The 22,314-nt window shown below is 28.1% G+C and overlaps 4 protein-coding genes and 1 long non-coding RNA gene across 11 annotated transcripts in view; 2 read left to right on the top strand and 3 right to left on the bottom strand.

The window, feature by feature from the left end:
- LOC145182691 (spatacsin-like) overlaps positions 1 to 696 on the bottom strand; it is a 38,181-nt gene extending 37,485 nt beyond the window's left edge. For 6 of the 7 annotated variants that reach the window (XR_016452066.1, XR_016452067.1, XM_090086065.1 and 3 more), the window contains exon 1: positions 461 to 676. Coding sequence is in view for 3 of the 7 variants with exons in the window: in XM_090086062.1 (XP_089942188.1) it covers positions 461 to 654 (194 nt within the window). In the remaining 4 variants the exon portion in view is untranslated. Of the gene's footprint in view, positions 1 to 460 lie in introns of all 7 variants that reach the window. The other variant, XM_090086063.1, reaches the window with a different exon arrangement.
- A 1,686-nt stretch (positions 697 to 2,382) lies between these two features.
- LOC149890421 (uncharacterized) lies at positions 2,383 to 5,684 on the bottom strand. Its single transcript, XM_090085640.1, has 3 exons — positions 5,561 to 5,684; positions 4,705 to 4,836; positions 2,383 to 2,782 (listed from the first exon to the last, which is right to left on the bottom strand). The coding sequence occupies exons 1-3, from the start codon at positions 5,612 to 5,614 to the stop codon at positions 2,630 to 2,632; spliced, it is 339 nt and encodes a 112-aa protein (XP_089941766.1). The 5' UTR covers positions 5,615 to 5,684; the 3' UTR covers positions 2,383 to 2,629.
- Positions 5,685 to 7,837: 2,153 nt separating this feature from the next.
- Positions 7,838 to 9,683, top strand: LOC149890422 (hatching enzyme 1.2-like). The gene is made up of 5 exons (XM_090085452.1): positions 7,838 to 8,059; positions 8,201 to 8,380; positions 8,563 to 8,716; positions 9,134 to 9,309; positions 9,438 to 9,683. The coding sequence occupies exons 1-5, from the start codon at positions 7,987 to 7,989 to the stop codon at positions 9,659 to 9,661; spliced, it is 807 nt and encodes a 268-aa protein (XP_089941578.1). The 5' UTR covers positions 7,838 to 7,986; the 3' UTR covers positions 9,662 to 9,683.
- A 1,948-nt stretch (positions 9,684 to 11,631) lies between these two features.
- Positions 11,632 to 19,855, top strand: LOC145183773 (uncharacterized). Its single transcript, XM_090085058.1, has 16 exons — positions 11,632 to 11,768; positions 11,856 to 11,929; positions 13,290 to 13,436; positions 13,786 to 13,846; positions 14,422 to 14,460; positions 14,557 to 14,667; positions 14,947 to 15,015; positions 15,101 to 15,352; positions 15,651 to 15,790; positions 16,164 to 16,358; positions 16,681 to 16,790; positions 16,867 to 16,937; positions 17,048 to 17,149; positions 17,235 to 17,319; positions 19,397 to 19,519; positions 19,673 to 19,855. The coding sequence occupies exons 1-16, from the start codon at positions 11,691 to 11,693 to the stop codon at positions 19,678 to 19,680; spliced, it is 1,665 nt and encodes a 554-aa protein (XP_089941184.1). The 5' UTR covers positions 11,632 to 11,690; the 3' UTR covers positions 19,681 to 19,855.
- Positions 19,856 to 21,108: 1,253 nt separating this feature from the next.
- LOC149890423 (uncharacterized) lies at positions 21,109 to 21,996 on the bottom strand. Its single transcript, XR_016451774.1, has 2 exons — positions 21,929 to 21,996; positions 21,109 to 21,823 (listed from the first exon to the last, which is right to left on the bottom strand). It is a non-coding gene; the product is annotated as an uncharacterized LOC149890423 (long non-coding RNA).
- Between the last annotated feature and the right edge of the window lie 318 nt (positions 21,997 to 22,314).

Consider the following 22,314-nt stretch of genomic DNA (forward strand, 5'->3'; position numbering starts at 1 on the left):
TATTATATGTTCCTTTAACAGGTTAATAAAGGTGAAATAAAAAGTTTCAATTAAACTAAAGTCTTTCCCCTTTCTAAAAAGTGATCCTGCTCTATTTTCTCACTAAAAACTAAAGTAACAAGTACAGAAAAACCTTAGAAAAAATTCAGCTAAAGTTTTACTAAAATATTTTTCAAAAAAATGCAGTTTTTACATAACTTTTGCATAAATTGGTATATTTTTTTAGCTGTTGGGACTTATGTTGAATTAGTTGTAGTTACAACTGAAATAGTAAACTGATGCTTAAAACTATATATAAAACATGCAAGAATTGCAAAATGTTCTTTAAATAATTTTCAAGAACAGTAAAAATAACTGATTATTACTTTTTTATTCTTAAAGAATTTAGTAATCTTCGTGCAATTTCTTAAACTGAAATGTGGATCAAGTATTTTATGGCAAGTAACAAAAAATTCCTTACTCATTGTATTTCACTCTCAAGTCTTCTTGATATTTTAATGTCATATGAATTATAGAGAAATTTGAATCTCCTTTTACTGCTAAAAAATTTCCACATAGTGAAATTTTGCTATTAATAATATGGCTATCTTTAAAACTCCATGTTTTTAAGAGAGGTGAAACGAGTTTCAAATCTTTACACTCCGTGATTGCCATTATTGATTACATGTTTCCATTTGCGTCGTAATAAAAAACTGCAACTTTTGCTGCGTTTTTCTAAAGGTAATTCTCCCTCTCCATACTCCTTAGGGAGCAAAGTGGGAGGTTAGGAAACATAGTTAGTGGAAATGTTTTTTTTCCTTTTCTTTTTTTCATCTCAATTAATGTTTTTTAGTTCAATTATAATTTAATTATCTTGATTCTCTAATATAATAATTAATGGTTATTAGTCTCCCAATTTCATCGGGTTATGAAATGTAAATAATTAAAAAATGTTGAAATTTAAGAAATTATTTTAAAATTAAAGTAAAGGTTAGGAAAACAGTTTCAGTGAAAAAAATAGACATCATAATTCTTCTATCGATGCAAAAAAGCAAATAAAAAAATCAAATTAAACCAAAATTTTTAAATTTAAATGAAGACTTAAACTCCTATAAAAAATCTGTTATCAGTAAATTTTATCATAAAAGTAAAGTAGCTTTGTAATCTATAATTTTTAAAATTAACTTTTTTTTTAAACATAAAATTTATTCTAGAACAAGGTTTTGAAATCCTATTTAAAAAAAGAAGAAAGCGGAAGATAAGCTAATTTTTTATTATTTTGCCTTAGTATATTGTTGGCGTCCTTAGCAACGCATTTTTCATCATTAAATTATTTGCTGTTTTCATTATTAGTTGACAAAGGTAATAAAAAGAATGATTAACATGTCAAAGTATGTTTACTACTTTTTTTTTAGGGGTTTTTTTTTATGAAAAGTTTTTAAAAGCTAAATAAATATGTTTTAAAAATATTTCATGCATCTACAATGAGTTAATATGGTTCATAAGCTATACATAAATTCATCTTCAAAGGTTGTATCGAACTGGAAAAGTCTTGTTTTAAATTTTGCCCACTTGATAAATAATATTGACTAAGTAGGCAAAACTTATTTTAGGTGTTTTTGATTTTGTATTATTTAAAGAAAAATTTGTTTAAGGTAAGCTAACCACGTTAAGAACCAATAATAAACACGGGATAATGAAAACTTAAAATAACCAAACGTTTAAATGCACTAATAAACTTCAAGTGTGATTTAAAGTTAGGGCCTGTTTATAAGAAAGGCGGGCTGGCTCGTTTGCCGAGCCAGCCCGTTTGCCGAGATCTCGACGTCGTCCTTATTTCGACTTAATTTTATTTTGCGTTTATATGAATAAACGCAAAAAAAAATTAAGTTAAAATATTGATGACGTTGATATCTCGGCAAACGAGCCAGCCCGCTTTCCATATAAACAGGCCTAAAAATTTAAAACTTGCTTCTACCCATTACTTTAGAATAACAAGATTTTGAAAAAACCTAATGCAGTGCTTGTTATGCTTAACTAAAAACACGCTTTTATCCACAGAAATTTTTTTTGAACTTCCAACCCATGCCACTGAATATCATTAACAAAATCTTACTTTAAAGTCTTAATTACCAATAAAGCTATTTGATTGGCAATAAACGAAATCCACGATGCGGTTTTAAGAGAGAAAAAATCAAACCCAAGCTACTAACAAAAGAGATAGGATTGGTTGTTTTCAGAAGGAATAACCCCATTGAAAATTTTGATAAAACCTTTGCAATTTGATTACGAGCGATGATGATTGGTTTAGTTCGTTCTATATCATCTGTATGACACTCCAATATTATATTTCATTGAGAGAACTTAAAAAATTGCATATTACATGTGATATTCAAAAGTAAATACGATAAACTAAGTGGTTGTTTTAAGATTCATTTTTTTATAACTGTGAGAATAAAAAGGTTACAAGTATAAACAGGTACAAAAATGATATATGCAATACAATTCATACCCAGTTTTCGCGCATTAAAACTTTTAAGACTGAACAAGAATTTTCTACAAATGAATTGCAAAGAATCGGCAAAAAAATTTATACGATCGATGCAATGGCTTTTTTATTTAAAAAAATATCGATTTTAAAAAGCGAAGGTTATGCCAAGTCGGCCAATTTCAATTTTCCTGTTACCAAAGCTACTTTAACGCAGAAATCATCTAAATATCTTTTAATCTCTTTGGATTGGGCCTCTGTACTGGCTTTTGGATTCATCTGACAAAATGTAGCAATTTTTCGGATTGCATCAGCCTAAAATCAGAGAGTATAATAGCAAAATCACTAAGCATGATAATTAACACAAAACTATTCAACATTGAACATTCGACTGTTTCAACTTTCAGTAAATGTCAATTTTTAGAGGAATTTGAACCTTTTAACGTTAGAAAATCAGTCATATAACATGTATATATTTGAAAGGTCGGTTAAACCTTAAATGCATCAACAGCAACAACTAACACCCTCAAGTGATACTTTAGGGTAATTCCATGTAAAAGTGAGACAAAAAATTAAAATTTTCCACCCATCGCCTCAGATTTTCATTAAATTTTAACCAGTGGTACCTATCAATGAAACATGAAAAAATGCAAAATTCCAGCTCCCAACTCCAAATGGTTCAAAAGTTATGATGTTTTGAAATTTAACCTAAAATGAAATATTTTTTGTTCATGCCCGCTATGATGGATTTTATAGCATCACTTTTTTTTTTGAATAATTCAAGTTCTAGTGCAAGAAAACAGTTGAAAATCGGTACCATTTTTGAGGGTGCTGAGTCTAAATATGCAAAGAAAATAATACAAATAACATTTTTTGAAAGTAATTTTTTGATTTTAAAATGGCGAAGACAAATTTTCTGTTTTTTTTTTTTTAGCATGGGTTATACTTTCACAAATTCCTGGAGTTGCCTAACTCTCACGGGCTTTTATTTTTTTCAGATAAAAGAAGAGATGTTAAAGCATCTTACTACAAAAGAAAGTTATGGTATTTTGAGTCATTAAAAAGATATGCTAATTTTGAACTTTAGACTGAAAATGCCATTTTTTGGGCTTGTGTTCTCCATTATGGATATTTTAGTTGTATCTCTTCCTGAATATTTTAATTTATAGTAGAAGATATTGGCTGAAAATTGGTATTTGACCATTTTTGAGGGAAGTGAATCCATAGATAAAGAGTAAATAACCCAATTAAAATTTTCAATCATCATTTTTTAATGTTAAAATGGTCAAAACAAGTTTCTACACTTTTTTAAAGTTTATATTTTGAAAATATAATTTATATATCAGGAAAAATTGGGATGCATGAGCTTTACCAAGATATCATTATTATCTTTATCAATTTCGGAAACCATTCCAAGCCAGTAAATTTAATCATATTTGCACAATAGGTTTTGTGTCAATCTGAACTATAGAATTCTTAGATAACCGCTTCATCTTTATGATTGAAGTAGATAAAGGTGTATTTTGATCTTACTCATAATACCAATTACATTATGGCAACATAATGTTGCATCCTTTAAATTGTGCAAATGTAATAGGTTTCATGTTTATTAACAAAATTTTTCAATAGTTCTGGTGCATTTTCAGATGCTTATGATTTTTATTTTATCAAATTTAGAAGTCTACTCTCAACTTTCTTCAATTTAGTTAAAACTCTGGTGAGTTTTAGCTAAATTGAATAAAACTGAAAATATGAAATCTTTCTATTTAGTGCCCAAACTTTCTATTTAGTGCCCAAACTGATCAAAAGTTTCTAAAGGACTAAATCTACATTATATAAGATAAATGGAGTTTCTTTTTTCATTTTGCAAAATTTAAATACCAATATGGTATTTAGATAATATTCCATGGTTTTAATTTACAAAATTCTGAATTAGATAGATGTTTAAAAATGTCATATAATAATCAAAATACTCATATAATCATCCAAAAACTTAATGCTGGTTTATCACTAAGTAAATTAAGTGTATAGAAGATTTGCTTTTTTTAAAATTTAATAACACCTAAGCAGTGTATGAATATAGATTTTATAAGGTCTTTTTGACTAGAATTGATAAAACTTGTTTAAATTCAAACAGGATTATGCTCATATATTGTGAAATCTTTATAAGACTTTTGAAGATAGTTACTAGTAGTTTCATGTAAAAGTTATAAAGGTGATAAAACAAAGCGACATACTCGCAGCAGTGCAATGGTGTTTTCTTTTTGATTTAGTCTTTGATAAACTTCATTCAATACTTTTATTCCATTTAAAAAAGTGTATGATTGCTGACTAAATTCATCCCCGACAAGAAGACCAATTAACAAAATCTAAACATAGCATAATTAAACAATTTTTTTATTATATAATAAATTTAGGTTGACTAACTATTGTATATTTCATATGAAAGTCATGTAGCTAAAAGAACTATAAAGCTTAAGATAATATTTTTATATCTTGAAACCAAAATATTAGCTATGATAAAATCAAATGAACTGATATGTACAAGAAAGTGAAAGATGCAACTTTGTTAAAAAGAATTCATTCACATGGTCTAAGACTCTCTTAAATGACTAAGTGTCTATATACTGTCATATTTAAAATAACAATAAAAAATATTTATCGAAGTTATATCTAGGAAAAGTCTATTGTACATATTCTTAAAGTTACTTATGTAGTAATGAAAAAATGTATCAGAGTTAATTTTTAATGTCATATGAAAGTCATACATATATATATATATATATATATATATATATATATATATATATATATATATATATATATATATATATATATATATATATATATATATATATATATATATATATATATATATATATACCCTTGTATGTAGCTAAGTAATGTATGTGCAATATATTTTTTTATGACATACGTTTTAAACCATAATATATGTTTAACTTAATATTATAACTTAGGCTATATATAATAGTAAAACACGAAAATTTTAAAATGAGTTACACTACATCAACGTAAATTTATACTATTAGCCATTAAACTACATAAAGACAAAATAGCTAATCTAAAAAATACCCCATTTAAAAGTTCGTCGTCGTTTAGGCGCTTCAAGTTTATGTAGGATTCCATTTTATCTTTTAACTAAAATTTTTTTAATTTATTTTTTAAGCTCTATTTTTCGGACCTGTTCGGACAACATTTAGAGTTCTGCTTTTGAACGGATATTTAACCCTTTCATGCGCTGGGTTGTTGTATAACAACAAATTAAACTAAGTTTGCCCAATTCAAATGGTGCATTCTAACCGATTGAAAACAATATTATTTTATGAAGGAGAGCTGAAAAGGCTGTAGAAAAAGTCTACTTTAACATTTCATATTACCACTGTTATTTTGTAGATGATTTTTTATGAGTTATGTTAGTTACGGAAAAATAATTGGTGCATGAAAGGGTTAAACAACGGAATTTACAAACAACATAGTTTTTGTTCCTGGTTTCTAAGTGTTAAATTTCAATTTCTCGTGATTAAATTCCTTTGAAAAGCATCAACATTCTGCCCAAAACTTGGTTTTACAACAGCAGCCCAGGAAAATGTCGTATTTATTGTATCAAAACAAGGAAACAGTAAGCGGTTTGATGAAAAAACACTCCCAAAATAAGTAAACAAAGAAATTCAAAATTCACTGAAAAAGGTTGTGAAATTAGAAAGTTTTCTAGCTTTCTGAGTTTACAGCAAATTAGTTTGTTAAAGAAGCCCCAAAATGTAGTCCCCAATCATGTTTTAGCTATACTGTCCTTGGTAACGACGTTCAAAGTCCAATAAATCTTAATGAAAGCGCGCATCTTGCTCCTCTGAGTAAGTTCCCATGTTCTCCATTGTCAAGATGAGCTTTAAGGATATGGACTTTGAGAGACATTCTGAATCCCATCTTGGCGTATTTCTTTATGAGATTCTGAGAAATGCTTTACATAGTTTTCAGCCATGTAATAACCCAAGAAACCATGAACAGTTGCAACAAAATTGTTCACAGCCGTTTTCACCGTCCTATTTAGCAGCTTGACGAACTCATTACATTTTATGGTCTTTGATCTGTAGTCTGACGAAGATACCAGCTTTGAACTTTGCCTTTGACAGCTTTGGAAAGAGATCTTGGAGGTCCGTGAAAACTTCTTACTCTTCGTTAAGAGCAATGATGAATTGTTTTATAAGGCCTAATTTGATGTTCAATGGTGGCATCAATACCTTTTAAGGTTCTATCAGTGGCTACCCCTCGGAGAACTCGGTCTGTTTTTTCTTATTCAGTGCGCCTTAGTGTTACGATTGTACAAAGGAAAGTGAAACTAGAAATCTTTGGGAAACCGCATTAAAGGCTTTTAAAGAATGTTGCAATTTTGAAGTCTCCCATGACCTTTCTCAGAAATAATATAAAATAAAATATTTCTGAGTTACCTGTGCTTTGATACATGGATGATTACTGCTGGACAGTTGTAGAACATTTTGGAAAGTTCTAAAAGTACAGGCAAAGTTTTAGATAACAATGAAAAGTTCTAGAAACGTCAGGACAATTAATGAGCACAGAGTGAAACGCAAACATTTTGAAGTATAAACTTGAACATATTTATACCCAGTTTTTTCCAAACCTTAAGCCTCATTATACAAAACCAAAATTAGGTCAAATGAAGCTGAAAGTATGGTGATGTGGAATAACTTTGCAATATTTATAGTTGCTATAAATTTTAGATTTTTTACAATTTCTTCAAAATAAAGTAAAAGATTTATTTTCCGAATTGTAACTTATAAAAAAATTTGCCTCGCAGTTAATAATCTCCTTTTGCTAACGTATATCTAAAAGGGTGAAATCGCTGTCAGTACCGCACTCAGCTTCATTTTTCTATCACTGAAAGAGTGAACCATTAAATTGTTTTAAACAGTTTTAAGTTTGTAGATGTCGTTACATTGTGAAGCTCTTCCTTTAAAAAGCTTACATTTACTTGAGGTTATGAAACTTTTTTCAAGGAAGAGATTCGCTCACTCACCAAATATTTCTAAAGAAACCGGAAAAAAGTAACTTTCAAAACAGCATAGTGAAAACTGCGTGATAATCAATCAATAAAAATGTCATGTTGATAATGCCTTATTTAACTCTCGTTAGTATAAGTTCTATTATATTTAACTTTTAAAAGTGTCTTGATTTCCATTTTAATTAACCACTGAGGTCTATACATGTATTTAAGGGTGTGTTTGTATTACATGCATGTAAATATGTAAGAATAGTTGATAACGCTGTGTAAACGTGTTGTTTACTCGTGCGCTATCTGTTCTAACATGATGAGGCTATTTCTTTTCTGAGATTCATATATGTAAGAAAAATCTTATTCCTCTTCCTGACCCTTGGGAAATTTTTCTTCTGGACAATATTTGTTCGTGCTATTTATTTTCATAACGCTAAATCACCTTTAAATTTATCTTCACAAACAAGGATTGCAGTAAGAAGATTCCAAGATGTACCATTTTTTGTTTATAACTGCTGTTTGGATGTTAATTCACGCAGAAAACGATTTTTTCCCATTCGAACGTAAGTAGACGCGAAATCCATACTAATACAGTTTATTAATTGGAGGATACTGATACAGTTTATTAATTGGAGTAGGTAAGCAGAACTTAAAGATTAACTCTGATAAAATAAAAAACTAAACGGCTTGTTTAATTTTACTAGCGATAAACGATGGATATTTATTTGAAGGCGATATGATCTTTTCTAAAGATAATATCTATGCTGCTATAAACCGAGGTAATATCGAATCAGCTGATAATAAAACCGGATACGCAGTCATAAACGGCAACTCAAAGATATGGCCGAATAAAATTATTCCATACACCATCCATCCCAGCGCAAGTATGTTATGAATTAATATATCCATAAATATATATTTTATTTTTTTGTAATAATTACACAATTTTTAAATAATATTTTCGATAAGAGGATCTTTATTCAACTTTCTTTTCGTCACCCAATCCTCAATACCTGCAGCTTTTTTTTCTTATTTGTATTTTTTGTCAAATAAATTTTTATTACAGAAAACCCTGTTTTAAATACTGTCAATATTAACGGTCCTACTGAAAAAGCTATAAAAAAAGCCATGGCTGCTTGGGAAGAAAAGACATGTTTGAGGTTTGTCCCAAGAACAGATGAAACTGACTACATTGAATATTTTGATGGAGGTTTTGGAAAGTGAGCTCAATTTTTATCCCGCATTAAAAAGATTTTGTTTACGTGTTATAGATTAAATAGTAATATTTATTGATGCTAAAATATCAAAACAAAAATAGAAATAAAAGAATTAAAAAATAAGAGCTCTTTCCTTTTTCTAAAACGCCATACAGCATGCATTAAGAATTTCTAAAATAAAAAAACAAAAACCTATTGCACTTTCTTTTTTTTTTCTTCAAAAAATGTGAAATCGGATTAAAGAAAATTCTTAAAGAAAAATAATGAATAAAAAAGAAGGAAGTTTAATTGGATTATCTTCTAATCATTATAATAGCTTATACTAGCTTATAATAGTTTGTTATACAAACTTTAGTTTTTTTTTCTATATCATTGTAACTGAGAAGAGTATTTAGCACCAACTTCTCTTGTATTCTTTAGATGTTACTCACATGTCGGACGGATAGGCGGTAAGCAAGTTATTTCTCTTGGATTTGGATGCTTTACTACAGGTATTGCTATGCATGAAATCGGACATGCTATTGGACTATTTCATGAACAGTCGAGGCCTGATAGAGACAATTATGTCGATATTTTGTGGGACAACATTCAAGAAGGTACCAACTTTTTAAGTCTTCATATTTTTTTAAAATTTTTTTACGTAGAATTTCTAGAAAAAAAAAAAGAAATCCATTAAAATTTCTGGTATTTTTTTAACATCGCCAAAAAAAAAACATTTCTTTAGACAGCAAACACAACTTCGAAAAATATTATCGTGGTGAAGTTGACAGTTTAGGGAGTCCGTATGATTTCGATAGCCTCATGCATTACGAGAGAAGCTCATTTCCAAAATTCCCACTTTTGACAACAATTCGGGCCAAAATCGATAATGTTTCCTTTGGGCAACGGAGTTATATTAGCAAGGAAGACGCTAACCAGGTCAACCGCCTTTACAAATGTAGTAATTAGCAAAAATATATGCCATTGAACATTTGACGCTTTTTTGTTCGACATAAAATATATGCCATTGACCATTTGACGCTTTTTTGTTCGACATAAAATATATGCCATTGAACATTTGACGCTTTTTTGTTCGACATAATTTTAGAGAATACATGAAATGACGTTGTATTTAGATTCGCTTTCTTAAGGTAAAATCTATCACTCGAGCAAATGATAACGTTTTTCCATGTTAATCTTAAATAGTAAAGTTTTGAATAACTGTTTTCGTCACTGGGGAGTTTCTTCAAGTCCATTTTTGAGCCCCTTAAAGTAAACAAGCTTTTTTTGTTTTACTATTTTAAATATGTTAAAACTAACAATTCATGAAACTTAACATGAAAGTGAACTTTTCATTTTGATGCGAAAAATCAGCTGAGGTCTAATAACTTGCTACTTCAAAAATTGAAATTTTTTTTGCTTTTGAAAGAAGAATTAAAAAAAAAATTACATTGTTGTTCGAATGACGTAACTAAATAATGATGACTAAAATATCCAATTTCGCACTGCTACAAAACCCCAGTGCCTTATAAACAGATGTTCAACACTACATATATGTCTTCCAACAAATAATTTGCGGTGTCGAAAAAGCAAAAGATTTGGTTCTTTTAGGTTGGGTTGCATAAAAAATATCGTGTTTTTCAGTTTCTGTTGTTTCTTAATCAAAGTTTATCAAGCATGCACTTTAACTTCTCTCTGATTAATATTTTTTTTAGTTCTTTTAAAAAAAATGCAATTGTTTTTTTTTTTTTTTTTTTTTTTAAATAGTAAAATTTTGGTGTTAGATGAATTTCATCACAAAAATGAAAAACAAAAATCAATCCTGCGTTATTTTTGTTACATTTTTTCAAATAATAATAATTACAACCTTGATAAATTTATTTTTGAAAGTGTAGCTTAGAAACTACTGACTTCTATAAAACCACTTTTAAAACCGCTCTATTCTATGTAATAGCATAACTTAAAAGGGGAAGACGCATTTTACATTTATGAAATAAAGATACTTTACGGTTATGTAAAATGCGAAATTAAAAATGCGGTTTGATTAAGGGCCGCACGAGCTCTTGTTCAGAAGATTGACATTGGATGTTGTTAAAAAATTGCGCGGAATTTAAGACTATTAAAAGGTTCTCTTAATGGCAACTTACCAACCAAAATATGTCAATCAGATTTGTTAATTCAATGTGTTACAGTTTATCCGTTTGCATTATGATTACAATAATATTTCATCAGCCATACTAATTACTATAATTTTGATTTTTTCATTTATTTTTATTCCTATTTTATTTACCGCGTTTGCAAGGTATGCCTGTTAACCATTGCTCATTTTATCTACACTGTATGGCATAAGAAATTAGCAAGAATCTAATTTAACCACGGCCTATTCATTATATCTCTAGCTCACTGATTAAAGACAGCTTTTATAGTTTACTATAGTAAGTTGCTATCTAAAGTATGTAATTTCCTATAGTTACATTAGTACATCTAAATCCATAAGTCATATAAGTCATATTTATGATAAGTTTAATGAAACAGCAAACAAGTGCTTAATAACTGGAGCTATAGATTTTATATTGTTAAAATATTGATAATAAGCATTTTATGTGTGAATGAAAAGTTGTTAAGAACAAGTTACTCAGTTGTGTGTCCATGTACAAAGAATAGTAATTGCATTAATGTTCTTATAACAGCAATAATATTATTCTGTGTGTGTGTGTGTGTGTGTGTATATATATATATATATATATATATATATATATATATATATATATATATATATATATATATATATATATATATATATGTATATGTATATACATATACATACATACATATATACATACATACATACATACATACATACATACATACATACATACATACATACATACATACATACATACATACATACATACATACATACATACACACATGTTTATAGAAAAATTGCTATTAGATTTATTTATATTTACATAAAAAAAAAAATTTAGTAAGAACTATGGCTACAACTAAAGTATTCAATGTTGGTGACTTAGTTTGGGCAAAAATGAAAGGTTACCCTCATTGGCCTGCTAGGGTAAGTGTTTACAGCCATGGTAGAAAGGTTATTTATAAGTTTTGCTTTAAAGTTGTTATTAATTTCTAATTTATTTTAAACTTAAAGATCGAGGAACCAAAACCTGGTCAAAATGTTCCTAAGAAAAAGTACTCCTTATTTTTCTATGGTACCCATGAAACGTAAGTATTTACATTATTTATATACACGTCTTATATGATACTTGTTAGACATTTCTTAAGGATAATTACTGTTTATGCTTGTTTTAAAATTTTTTGGTTAGTAATTTTAAGTCTTTTTTTTTTTTCTCTATAATATGATCTGTAAACTTATTCTCTATTTTGTTAAAATAAAATAAATTAGTAATCAAAGTTTGAAAACAAAAGTATTCAATGATTCTGGCAAGGTCTTCAAATTTTTTGCCTGGAAAGTCTTACAAATACAGTTTTAAGATAAGCTAGTAGATCCTAAATATATTGTATAAACATTATATGACCAAACATTACTAGTATGGAATTTATAAAAACAATTTTCAATTTGCTAAACATTTTGACTTGATAAAAATAAAAACTTTTCAGATTCATTATAATCCTGTGAAAAAATATCTTTTTGGAAATTTTAAGCTAAGCTTTACAGTATTAAAATGAAGTTAAGAAATAAAAGAAACCGTCATTGAATTCTATACAAAAATTCCTAGAAGGATGCATCAGCCTTTTTTTCTTCTTTTACTTCAATAACTCACTTTTAATCCTCAACCCTTTAATTAACTTTTATAATCAGTTTCTTAAAAATGAAATATTTTGCAAGCAGTTTATAAAACTCTTATTTGACTACATTTTAGTTTGTTTCACCTACCTAATTAGTTTATTCTAATTTTTTTTCTGTACGATTTATATTTTACTGATATGAATACCAAGAATAAAGAAAAAAAATATCAACAAAATTTTTTGAAATGATAAATCGTCTGTCTTATCAATTACCATGAAAAGTAGCAAAACCTTGATTTAAAACATCTTTCACAATATCTCTCCTAGATTAATCACTTAGTTTCAGGGTAAGATGACTCCAGTGACTTCATTTTTTTTAATTAGAAAAACTCTTGTTAAGTGACTGCAATATTTTAGTTGATGAAACAAATATCCACTTTTTTATGATGCTATAGTTACTCTTTCTATTTCATTTTAATTTATGCAGTTATATCTTGGATGTCTTTTTAAAAGTTAAAAAGTCTTTTGAGATATTAAGATTAAACTTATTTATTTCAATTAAATATCAGTAAATGACATGTGAAACATTTTTCTGATACTTATATATGAAAGAAATTGTAGAATATAAGATTAGAAAGTATTTACATAATACAGATAATGGTAAAAAAAAAGTTGTTATATATGTGATCATTAAAAACTTTCTTTCATTTGTTAATTGTTTAAGTTTCTTGAATGGATTTTTTATTTTATTTATTTTACTTGTATTTGTATGAATTATTATTAATGATGTAAATTTTATTTCCCTTTTAAAATCATTTTCTGTTACTTATTATAGGGGCTTCCTAGGTGCAGAGTGTCTTTATCCATATGAGGATTTTAAAAGCAAGTATGGCAAAACCAATAAGAGGAGAGGTTTTCAAGAAGCTCTAGAAGAAATTGTCAAGAACCCTACTGTTGTTCATACTCATGAAGCCCTGGACAGGTTTGTGGAGTTTTTACTTTGGATATCTTGAAGTGTTTCAGTAAACAGCTTCAGCAACTAGTTACATCCAGTGCAGTTTCCCATGCTGGTAAATTCCTCATTCCAAGGAGTATATATCTGAAATTTTATCACAATATGTTTCAATTATTGTCACTTATTATCATCCTAGATTAACAAAGGTGTTTTATGTAAATTTTTATTACAAAGTTATACTTACAGTATATATATGTGTTGAGCATAAAAGTTAGCTCATTATGCCAACAAAATTTAAAATTTTTTTAAACTTGTGGAAAGGTTTGGATATTTTAATTTCAGATTTTGTTTCATTAAATTTTTGTTCCACTTTTAGTGAGAGTGATGATGAAACAAACGACCAACCTGAAAATGAATCTGAAGTTAAGAAAAAAAAGGTTTCAGAAAAGTTTTTAAATATTCCTAATAGCAAAATTATTATCATAGTTCAATGTAAATTTTTTCCATCATCTAATCTTAGCAGCTCCATTTGCTAATCTCATAAAATTGAATAAGATAAAAAGTGCATACTGGGAAACTTATGTTGTAATATTCTCAACATCTTTCCCTTTTAAATTTTTTTTTTTTCTCTAAATTTTTCTTTGTTCATATAAAATAGTAAGGTGAAAAGTATTTTTTTAAGTTTATTTCTTATTTTATCTTTTAGAATGATTTTAGAATGATTGTTTTTTTTTACTTTTTTTTTTTTTCAACTGTCAATTTACTCCAACCCTAAGTATTAAGCAAATTGACCCAATAAAGTTTATATCAAACCTTAAGTATTTTTTCCTTCAAAACTTTTTTTGAAACTGGGTGTTTAAATTGTAGCATATTGTGCTACAAAGTTGTGTGTTTATCATGAAATTTTTCACCTGTTAGCATTATATCATCAAACTCAAATAAGTTTCTGCTAAATTATTAATATTGTCACTGTTGACCATCATTTGTTTATAAACATTTAATATAACTTTAGGATGAAGTTGGCAGAAAAAGAAAGAAATCTGCTCCAGTTGTAAGTTACTAAACTTATGAAAGTTTTTTTTTACGTTTTTGGTATTTTTACTATGAGAGAATCTTATAATGGTGGTTAATTTTTAAAAATTTTTAGGTAAAAAAAAGTAATAAAAAAGTGAGAACTGTAAAATCTTTGGAAGAATGGAGTGATTCAGATGATGAGGCATTAGTGATTGATACTGGAACTAAAAAAGCAAAAAAAAAAGTAAATTTCAGTTGTGTAAATTTTATAATAGTCTAAGGGTTTATCATCATAAGGTGAGGTTGATAAACTTTTGTCTTCTCCAGAGTGTAAAAAGTTTTTTGTGTTTATTGCAGTTTAGTCTTTTTCTGATATTTATTCAAAATTAAAATATTTGATAAGTCAGAATGTTGTAATATTTTACAAAATTGTAAAGAGTTTCAGCACTTTTCGTTGAGATTATTTGTTAATGTTGATTAAACATTGTTTTACTTAATTAGTTAAAGTGCTTGCTTTTTGTAGGAGAGCGAGGATGAGGAAGATTTTGAGGAGCAAACTACCACAGAAGATGAGTCGAAAGAAGATAAAGATGTAGAGGATCAATTTAGCTTTAGATTTAAAAAAATTTTCTTTATTTTTTTAATGATGGTTTAAAATGTTGGATTGTTTTTTCCAGGAGTATGATCCTAATTTGGAGAAGAAAAAGATAAAAAAGAAAAACTTTAAAAAACAATCTGAAGATCAAAAATCTGCTGCCAATAAACAACCTGTACCAAAAAAGGTTCATGAAAAGAAGGCTCGCAAACCAAGTGCAAAGAAGACTGTTAAGGGTTCTGATGTAAGCAGCATTAGTTCTGTTAGTTCAAGTGAGGATAGCAGTGGAGATGAAGAAATAGAACAGTTAAAGAAAAGATTGTTTAAACAGGATGTATGTATTTAATTTATTAAAAAAAAATTAACCACTCTTTTTAAGTTTTTGAAATTAAAATAAGATTTCAATTTGAAAATGTAGTTGATTAATAATTCAATGGTTGGTTGATATCAAAAAATAACTTATTTGACTTTTATTACTGGTTGAAATAGGTGACCAAGGTGATCATGTCAGATTGTTATTGAGAGTTTAAAATGCAATTTAAAGGTTTAAAAGAATTTAAACAAAAGTTTTCTTTAGCATTTTTAAAATTTTTCTATATGCTTAGTGATTTTTTTTTTTTTTTTTTTTTTAGGCTGAAATGACAGAAGAACAAAAGAAAAAAAAAGAAGAGGATAAGTTGAGAGAAGAAGAGAAGAAAATTCTGGCTGAGCAGAGCAAATTGCATAGGGAGAAAATGAAGAAAGAACGAGATCTTGAAAAAAATAAAAACAAGTATGACACTATAAATATGAAATTATGTAAACATATACAGAACTCATATTAAAATTTGAGGCAAGATCAAAGAGAAAGACACTTTTTACTCTTTGTTTCATCAAAACTAAGTGTCCATCTCTAAAAAGCTATGTATTTAGTGGCTGTTTTAAAAAAAAAATGAAATAATCAGACTCAAATAAATATTACTGGACATAAATATGTAACTGTAGAAACAAATAGTAGAATGCATAAAGATCAAATCAATTTTTAGGTAATACCCATAGTCCTTAGGCTAAGTTTTTTAAAATAAAACTCAAAGCTTTCTATCTTTATTCATAATTTTTTATTAAAAATAAAACCTAAACAATTTTAGAGAAAATATTTTTGATAGTGATGTTAACACAGAAGAAGAGAAGAAAAGTGATGCCACCATAAAATCTAAAGATGACAAAAAGCTTCAACACGAAGAGAAGAAAAAAACAAAAGAGAAGAAAAAAGTTAAAGAAGAAAAGAAAAAAGTAAAAGAGGAGAATAGTGAAAAAGTAATTCGAAAAAAAATAAAGGAAGACAGAAAAAAGAAAACAAAGTAAGGAATATTTTAAAAAGCAAATGGTTTCATTTCACTTTGTGCTCATACCAGATATATTCATAAGAAATAAGATGGGAGGGGGGAGGGGGGTCATTTAATTTATCAAATTTTTTATGTGTCTAAAGTAACAAGGCTGTATCCACAAATAAAAACACAAATTTGAGCATTGCCTTTTTCTCTTTTGATTTTTTGTTTTTAGTTATTGTTAACACTCTTTGTTAAACCTTTGTTTAAATAATGCCATTACAATGTTAACATTTGAATTTTGTTGTTCATCAGAATCTTGTTGTTCATCAGAATTTTTTGTATTTAAAATTAGGGAAAAAGAAAATGGGAAGAAAAAACAAAAAGTTCTTTCATCCGAAGAAAACAAAGAGCGAGAACAGAAGGCTGCTGAAGCAATCAAAAGGATAACAGAAGATAATAAAGGTTTGTTTTTCCTCTTATTTTTGATATTTAACTTTTTTTTAATTTAAAGTATTTGATTCACTTAAATTTTCTTTAGAGATAACTGTTGCTGAACATCTCCAGAAGTTAGAAGTTGAACTGCGAAAAACTTTATCAGTAAAATCAACGGTAATTTTATAATATTTTTCAGTATTGCAATATTTTAATAATAACCCAACTGTTTTCTAATCAGCAATGTTAGTTATTGGTTTCATTCAATAAGTTATTTCTCAACACAGGACCATGTGAAATCTCTAAAAGTCCTCCAAGAAATTTCTGACCTTCATTTAACACCGACTATTCTTATGAAGAACAAAACAATAATACCTACAATGAAAAAGGTCTTTTTTTATTTTAAATTTATTTTGTAAATAACTTGTAAATGATAGCCTCAATGCCTTATTATCTTAAATTATTCTGTTTTAGATCAAGGCTTATAAAGCTAACTTAGAGGTTAGCGAGAAAGCTTCAAAATTATATTATCACTTTAAAAGTCTATTCGCTATTGGAGGTTTGCATTGAAAATTTGTTTTAAATGATGCAAAAGTTTCACTTTTTAATGTTGTATATGTTTTGTTTGTATTATTTATATTTCTTGTTTTTATAATCAGGGTAACTTTTAACTTTTAAGATTTTAAAGATAAATTAGGTATACATTTTTTATTAGTTATTTGGTAAAAGCTAATGTAATTCGCCAGGTTTCCTCAGTTAAGAAAATTCAGTTGCTCTTGAATTATTACAACTGTAGAATTCATGCAAAAAACTGCAATGCATTATGGCACTTAAATTTAAAAAATTGTAAATAACCTTTTGTTGGTATGAAAGTGAGTAATGATCTAAAGTGAAAAAAATTCATAGGAAGAAGAATTACATGATGAGTTCCTGAAGGTTACAATAAATCAAGACCTAATCTTATTTTTTCATGGTATGTTATACCTAAAGAGATCAATCTTCATAAAGAACAACTTATATTTATTAGTAAAACAAGTTTCAAACTTTCAACTTTTTACAGAGTTCATCCATTTACTTACTTGAAGAAAAACCTATATACATAGAGATTGCTGCAACTCTGTAAACAATCTCACAACTGTTTTCTCAAATCCTAAAAAGCCAAAAGAAAGACTTAGAAAAAAACTTAGTTGTTCAGTTTTTTGTTAAAAACTCACTTGAAGTTGATACTAAAAATGCGGTCAGTAAAAGAAAAAAAAGTGAAGATAAAGGAATTAAAAAGTACTGAAACTTCTTGACTGTCAAGCATGAAAATTAAAAGTTTAATAGCTTATTCATTCGATACAAGATTCAAAAACAAAGTACATTTTGAGTTCTATTCTGGCTTTGTAAATTACGAACTTTAAGTGGTTATAAATTACAATAATTACAGTAATTATATAGAGCTGACAGTAAATTCATCGATTTATTGAGCTCAAATACAAATATTGATAAAAATTTATCAATATTTGTATTTGAGCTCAATAAATCGAATTTTCATCTTATCAGATGTTCTGAAAAGATGAAAAAAATAAGAGTCATAGACAATGTAGTGTTAGAAATTTTATTATTTTTAGTTGAGATGTTTTGTTGCAGCTTTTGTAATAGTTAAAAAAATGTATAGCATTTATATTTGTTTCTATCAGTTAACCAGAAATATATATGGGAAATATTTCTGTATTAAAAAAAACCCTTCTAAATCAAATTTTCTTTGACCCATTTTTTTAACATTTTTCCATGAATAACTAGTAATCGTTCATTTTATACTTCAACGAGCCTCATCAAACTTTTTCCTAGCACTTTCTTTCTTCAATTTTTAATTACATAGTTTCAATCTATGGAGTTACAAGTAAGTTTTGCAAGACTTCATAAGAGCTTGGGTTAAAGTTTTTTGTCAATCATAACTGAAGTCTGTAATTCTTACATAAATGGTCTGCAACAAAATATCAAAAAAATCTTAAAAGTTCTTTTGAATAGACCTACCAAAATGCATTGCAAAATATGCGAACGGCAAATTGAAAAAATGTTAAATGCTAATTTTCCTAAATTGGAATTTAAACTTCTGTTCTCATCCAAAATCAGAAAGGAATTTCACCGATTTGTTTAGAATAGCGAATCAGCCAACTTGGTCACAGTTATGAAAATATATCTCACTGAAATATTAATGAGTTACGTTTAAAATACTTAATTTTGTCGTAGCTTTGAACAATTAACAGCACTAAACAACTTAAGGGACCTTAATGCCGTTTTGTAATTGTGACCACTACTTTAGTAATAAATCTTTTTCTCAATTCTTAAAATTGCGATTGATTCGTAATTTTGACAAATGTGCTTGGAGCTCTATCAAAAATAGCCAAGTTGAAATTCTCACAGTGCTAATGCTTTAGAGTGTTTTTTTTTCTGTTTATAATAAAAAAGAAAGGGATAAAAATTCTTATAGAGTTTAGGCATAAAAAGAGACTTTAAATCGAATCAGAGCAACACTTTTTATTTTTATTTAATCTTGCACTTACGCTTCTTGTTTAAGGTGTTTAATAAAATTTGAGGAGAGAACTTTACAAGGTAAAATCTTTGATAAATCCGCGTGATTCTTTTTACAGGTGCTCCAACAAACCCTTCAGCTCTCCAACACACAGAACCAGTGAGTGGCATGACAAAGGATCGTATCGATATTAAAAGCAACGATATCGAATCGTATCGCAACGATAAAATCTTGATTAAAGGTAAAAACTTTCTCGCATAGCAGCATTAAATGGCTGAAGTTGTTTACTTTTTTCATCTTTTTGGTTTTTTAAATTCTAATGTTATAGTATTGTTATGTTAGGTTTTCTGCGTTATATATGTTATGTTAGTTTGTATTGGCATTTAATATTCAGGTTTATGAAAGAAGATTTAATAACAAGCGTTTTAAACGTAAAGGCGTTTCGACATTCTGACAAGGTCTCGTGTTACATTGAAACTACCCTAACTATGTCAGTGATAGTCCTCATGAAATAGACTGGTTTTTGAATTCCAAATCTGTAAATAACAATAAAGACGACTTTTATTCATTTTAAAAATTTTATTTTTTAAAATTCTGTGCCCCACCCAAAGATTTTTTTATAAAAGGTTTTGCTCGGTGCCGGCAGAAATACCGTTTGAGTTGTTCATTGTGACCACTGAAGCAATGTATATATGCTATGATAATTTGTGTTTTGCATTAACTCCCATATGTAAAGTATATAACATATGTGACACATCAAGTTTGAGGTTAACATTTTAAAAAAATCAACCGTTTTAAAAACGTGTCTGAATATTTATTTCTGAAAATTGAAAATATAAAGAGCTTTTAATTTTTGACAAATGTTCTTTTATTTCGTCATCTAGCGCGCTTTATCTTGCTATACGTCATTCCTCTAGATGTACTGCTAGTAGTTTCATGAATTCGTCCATTTTATAGAAATACTTGCATTTACAGTGCCTAATGAATGCTGTTCTAAGCTAACCACCGATCAAATTGATTAACACACGACCGATTTTTTCTATCACTAACTCAACCCGTCGCTGGGTAAGTAATAAATATCTCTGGATGTTTTAAAATTTAAACATAGGTAAAAGTCTGGTAGCTGTCGCATTGGAGGCTTCAAAAACGGTTTATACGGGCTAACTAGGACTGATTTAAGATGCAATTTTCGTATTTTTTACATTTATTTGTTTGTTTGTTGTTTTTTTATAATGTGAAAACTACTATCTATAAAAAAAGTATTCTTCATGTTGTAACAACGGATCGTCCGGAAACCAAATAAAATTCAAAAAATTTGACTCGCTCTTAGATTGAGTATGAAAACACAAAATTTTATAACCCTCTTTATAATCTGCAAAAAAATTAAAAATTTTAAACTGGCTGGATTTAAAACCCTAATTTAAGCGTTTCGATTATATAAGATAAATCACACGGTGACGAAATACACGTTAAATGAAATAATTTCAAAAGCCTGATAAAGCATATATCGTTTTTGAATTTAAAGGAGTAGATTTTAAAGTTTGATCCTTTTTTTGCTGTTGCTTATTAAATTCATCTGAATCTGAAAGAAGCTGAAAATATGCTCTCCTAAAACTAAAGCTTAAAAAAAAACACCTGTAAAAAAAGAGCGGGAAAGCACCGCGGTGGTCGTACGATAAGCGGTAAAAATATCAAATAAATTATTTTCACTCTTTTGTAGTTTTCAAGTTTTTCAGATATTTTCTTTATCTTATAAACTAAGGGTACGGTTTTTATTAGTGGACATTATTACGGTTCTACTTCGAAGTTGTACCTATTTAGTAAAAAATCTTTTTAGTAACATTAAATTTACTTAAAAATACGTCTCATTAACATAAAACAACAAATCTTATTAACTTAGGCTCTTCGCATTGATGTTGTTGTTCCAAGAACAGTTTTTTTTTTACTGACAACTTGATGCGAGTCATCATTTTACGCATCTGAAATATTTCTTTGAGCCCCAGTTCTCTTTCTCGTTTAGCTATCTTTTTCTGAGGTCTAGCTCTCTTTCTTGCTCAGCAATCCATCTTTAAGGTACTACTCCAGCTATTGTGATGAGTTCATAGTAATAGAGGGAATGATGTAATTTCCGTTATTGGAATTTTGAGGAGTAGAAGATCCCTCTACTTTTAGAACATAAACAACGAAAGCCCTTGGGGTTAATTTACGCCAACTTTGATTTCTTTTTTCCTTTAAGCAAGGATTTCCTTTTTTTCGTTAGCTAATACTGCGTCAGTTTATAATACGTTTTTCCATAGAACTTTATCTTGTTTTCTATACTTTTAACTGGATAAATAACTTGGATGGAACAAAGACTCTTCTTCCAATATTAACAATCTTTTTTGGCATCCTCGATTTTCCGTTTGTTTCATCAAGTTTCTCAAGATCTAAAAGAGCCTAGATCCGGTAAGCACTGAATTCTTGAATTAAACTGTATCTATCTTTTCATGATCAACCAGTTATTTTGTCAAAAAGCCGATTGGAATTAAACAATACCATTGATCTTCTAAAGAAAAATTGGAGACAAAACGAATCAATCATAAGAATGTTTCTAAGTTCGTGAAGACAAATAAAGTGCAAGTAAAAGCAACTAATTTTTCAAAATCGTTACATAAAAATCTTGTTAAAATGCGGTTGCTCCAAAGGCGGGCAAATCTAAGAAAAACTTTCCAGCGTCTCAACTTTTTTTCCAAAATTTTAGAAATAAATTTCTAAAATTTTGGAAAAAAAGTTGATATCTATTTTTTTTCTTCTTGTTTATAGTTTATATAAGTATATTCACGAACAATTTAAACAGCTATGACAAATATAGCGGTCTACATATTTAAAAATGTTTAGATTGACTTTTTCCACACCTTTCAAACCTAAAAACTTACTTCAAAACTTCATTAAACTTCTTTAAAGTTTGGATTGCTACTTTACAAACTTTCATACTTCATATTCTTTATATACAGTGGCTTTTAGTTCACTTTTTTAGCGATTACTTAATTTATTTCC

Source organism: Hydra viridissima, unplaced genomic scaffold (genome assembly GCF_058129835.1).
Source record: "Hydra viridissima isolate aposymbiotic clone 2 unplaced genomic scaffold, HvirCarnegie_v1 scaffold_4, whole genome shotgun sequence".
Lineage (NCBI taxonomy): Eukaryota > Metazoa > Cnidaria > Hydrozoa > Anthoathecata > Hydridae > Hydra > Hydra viridissima.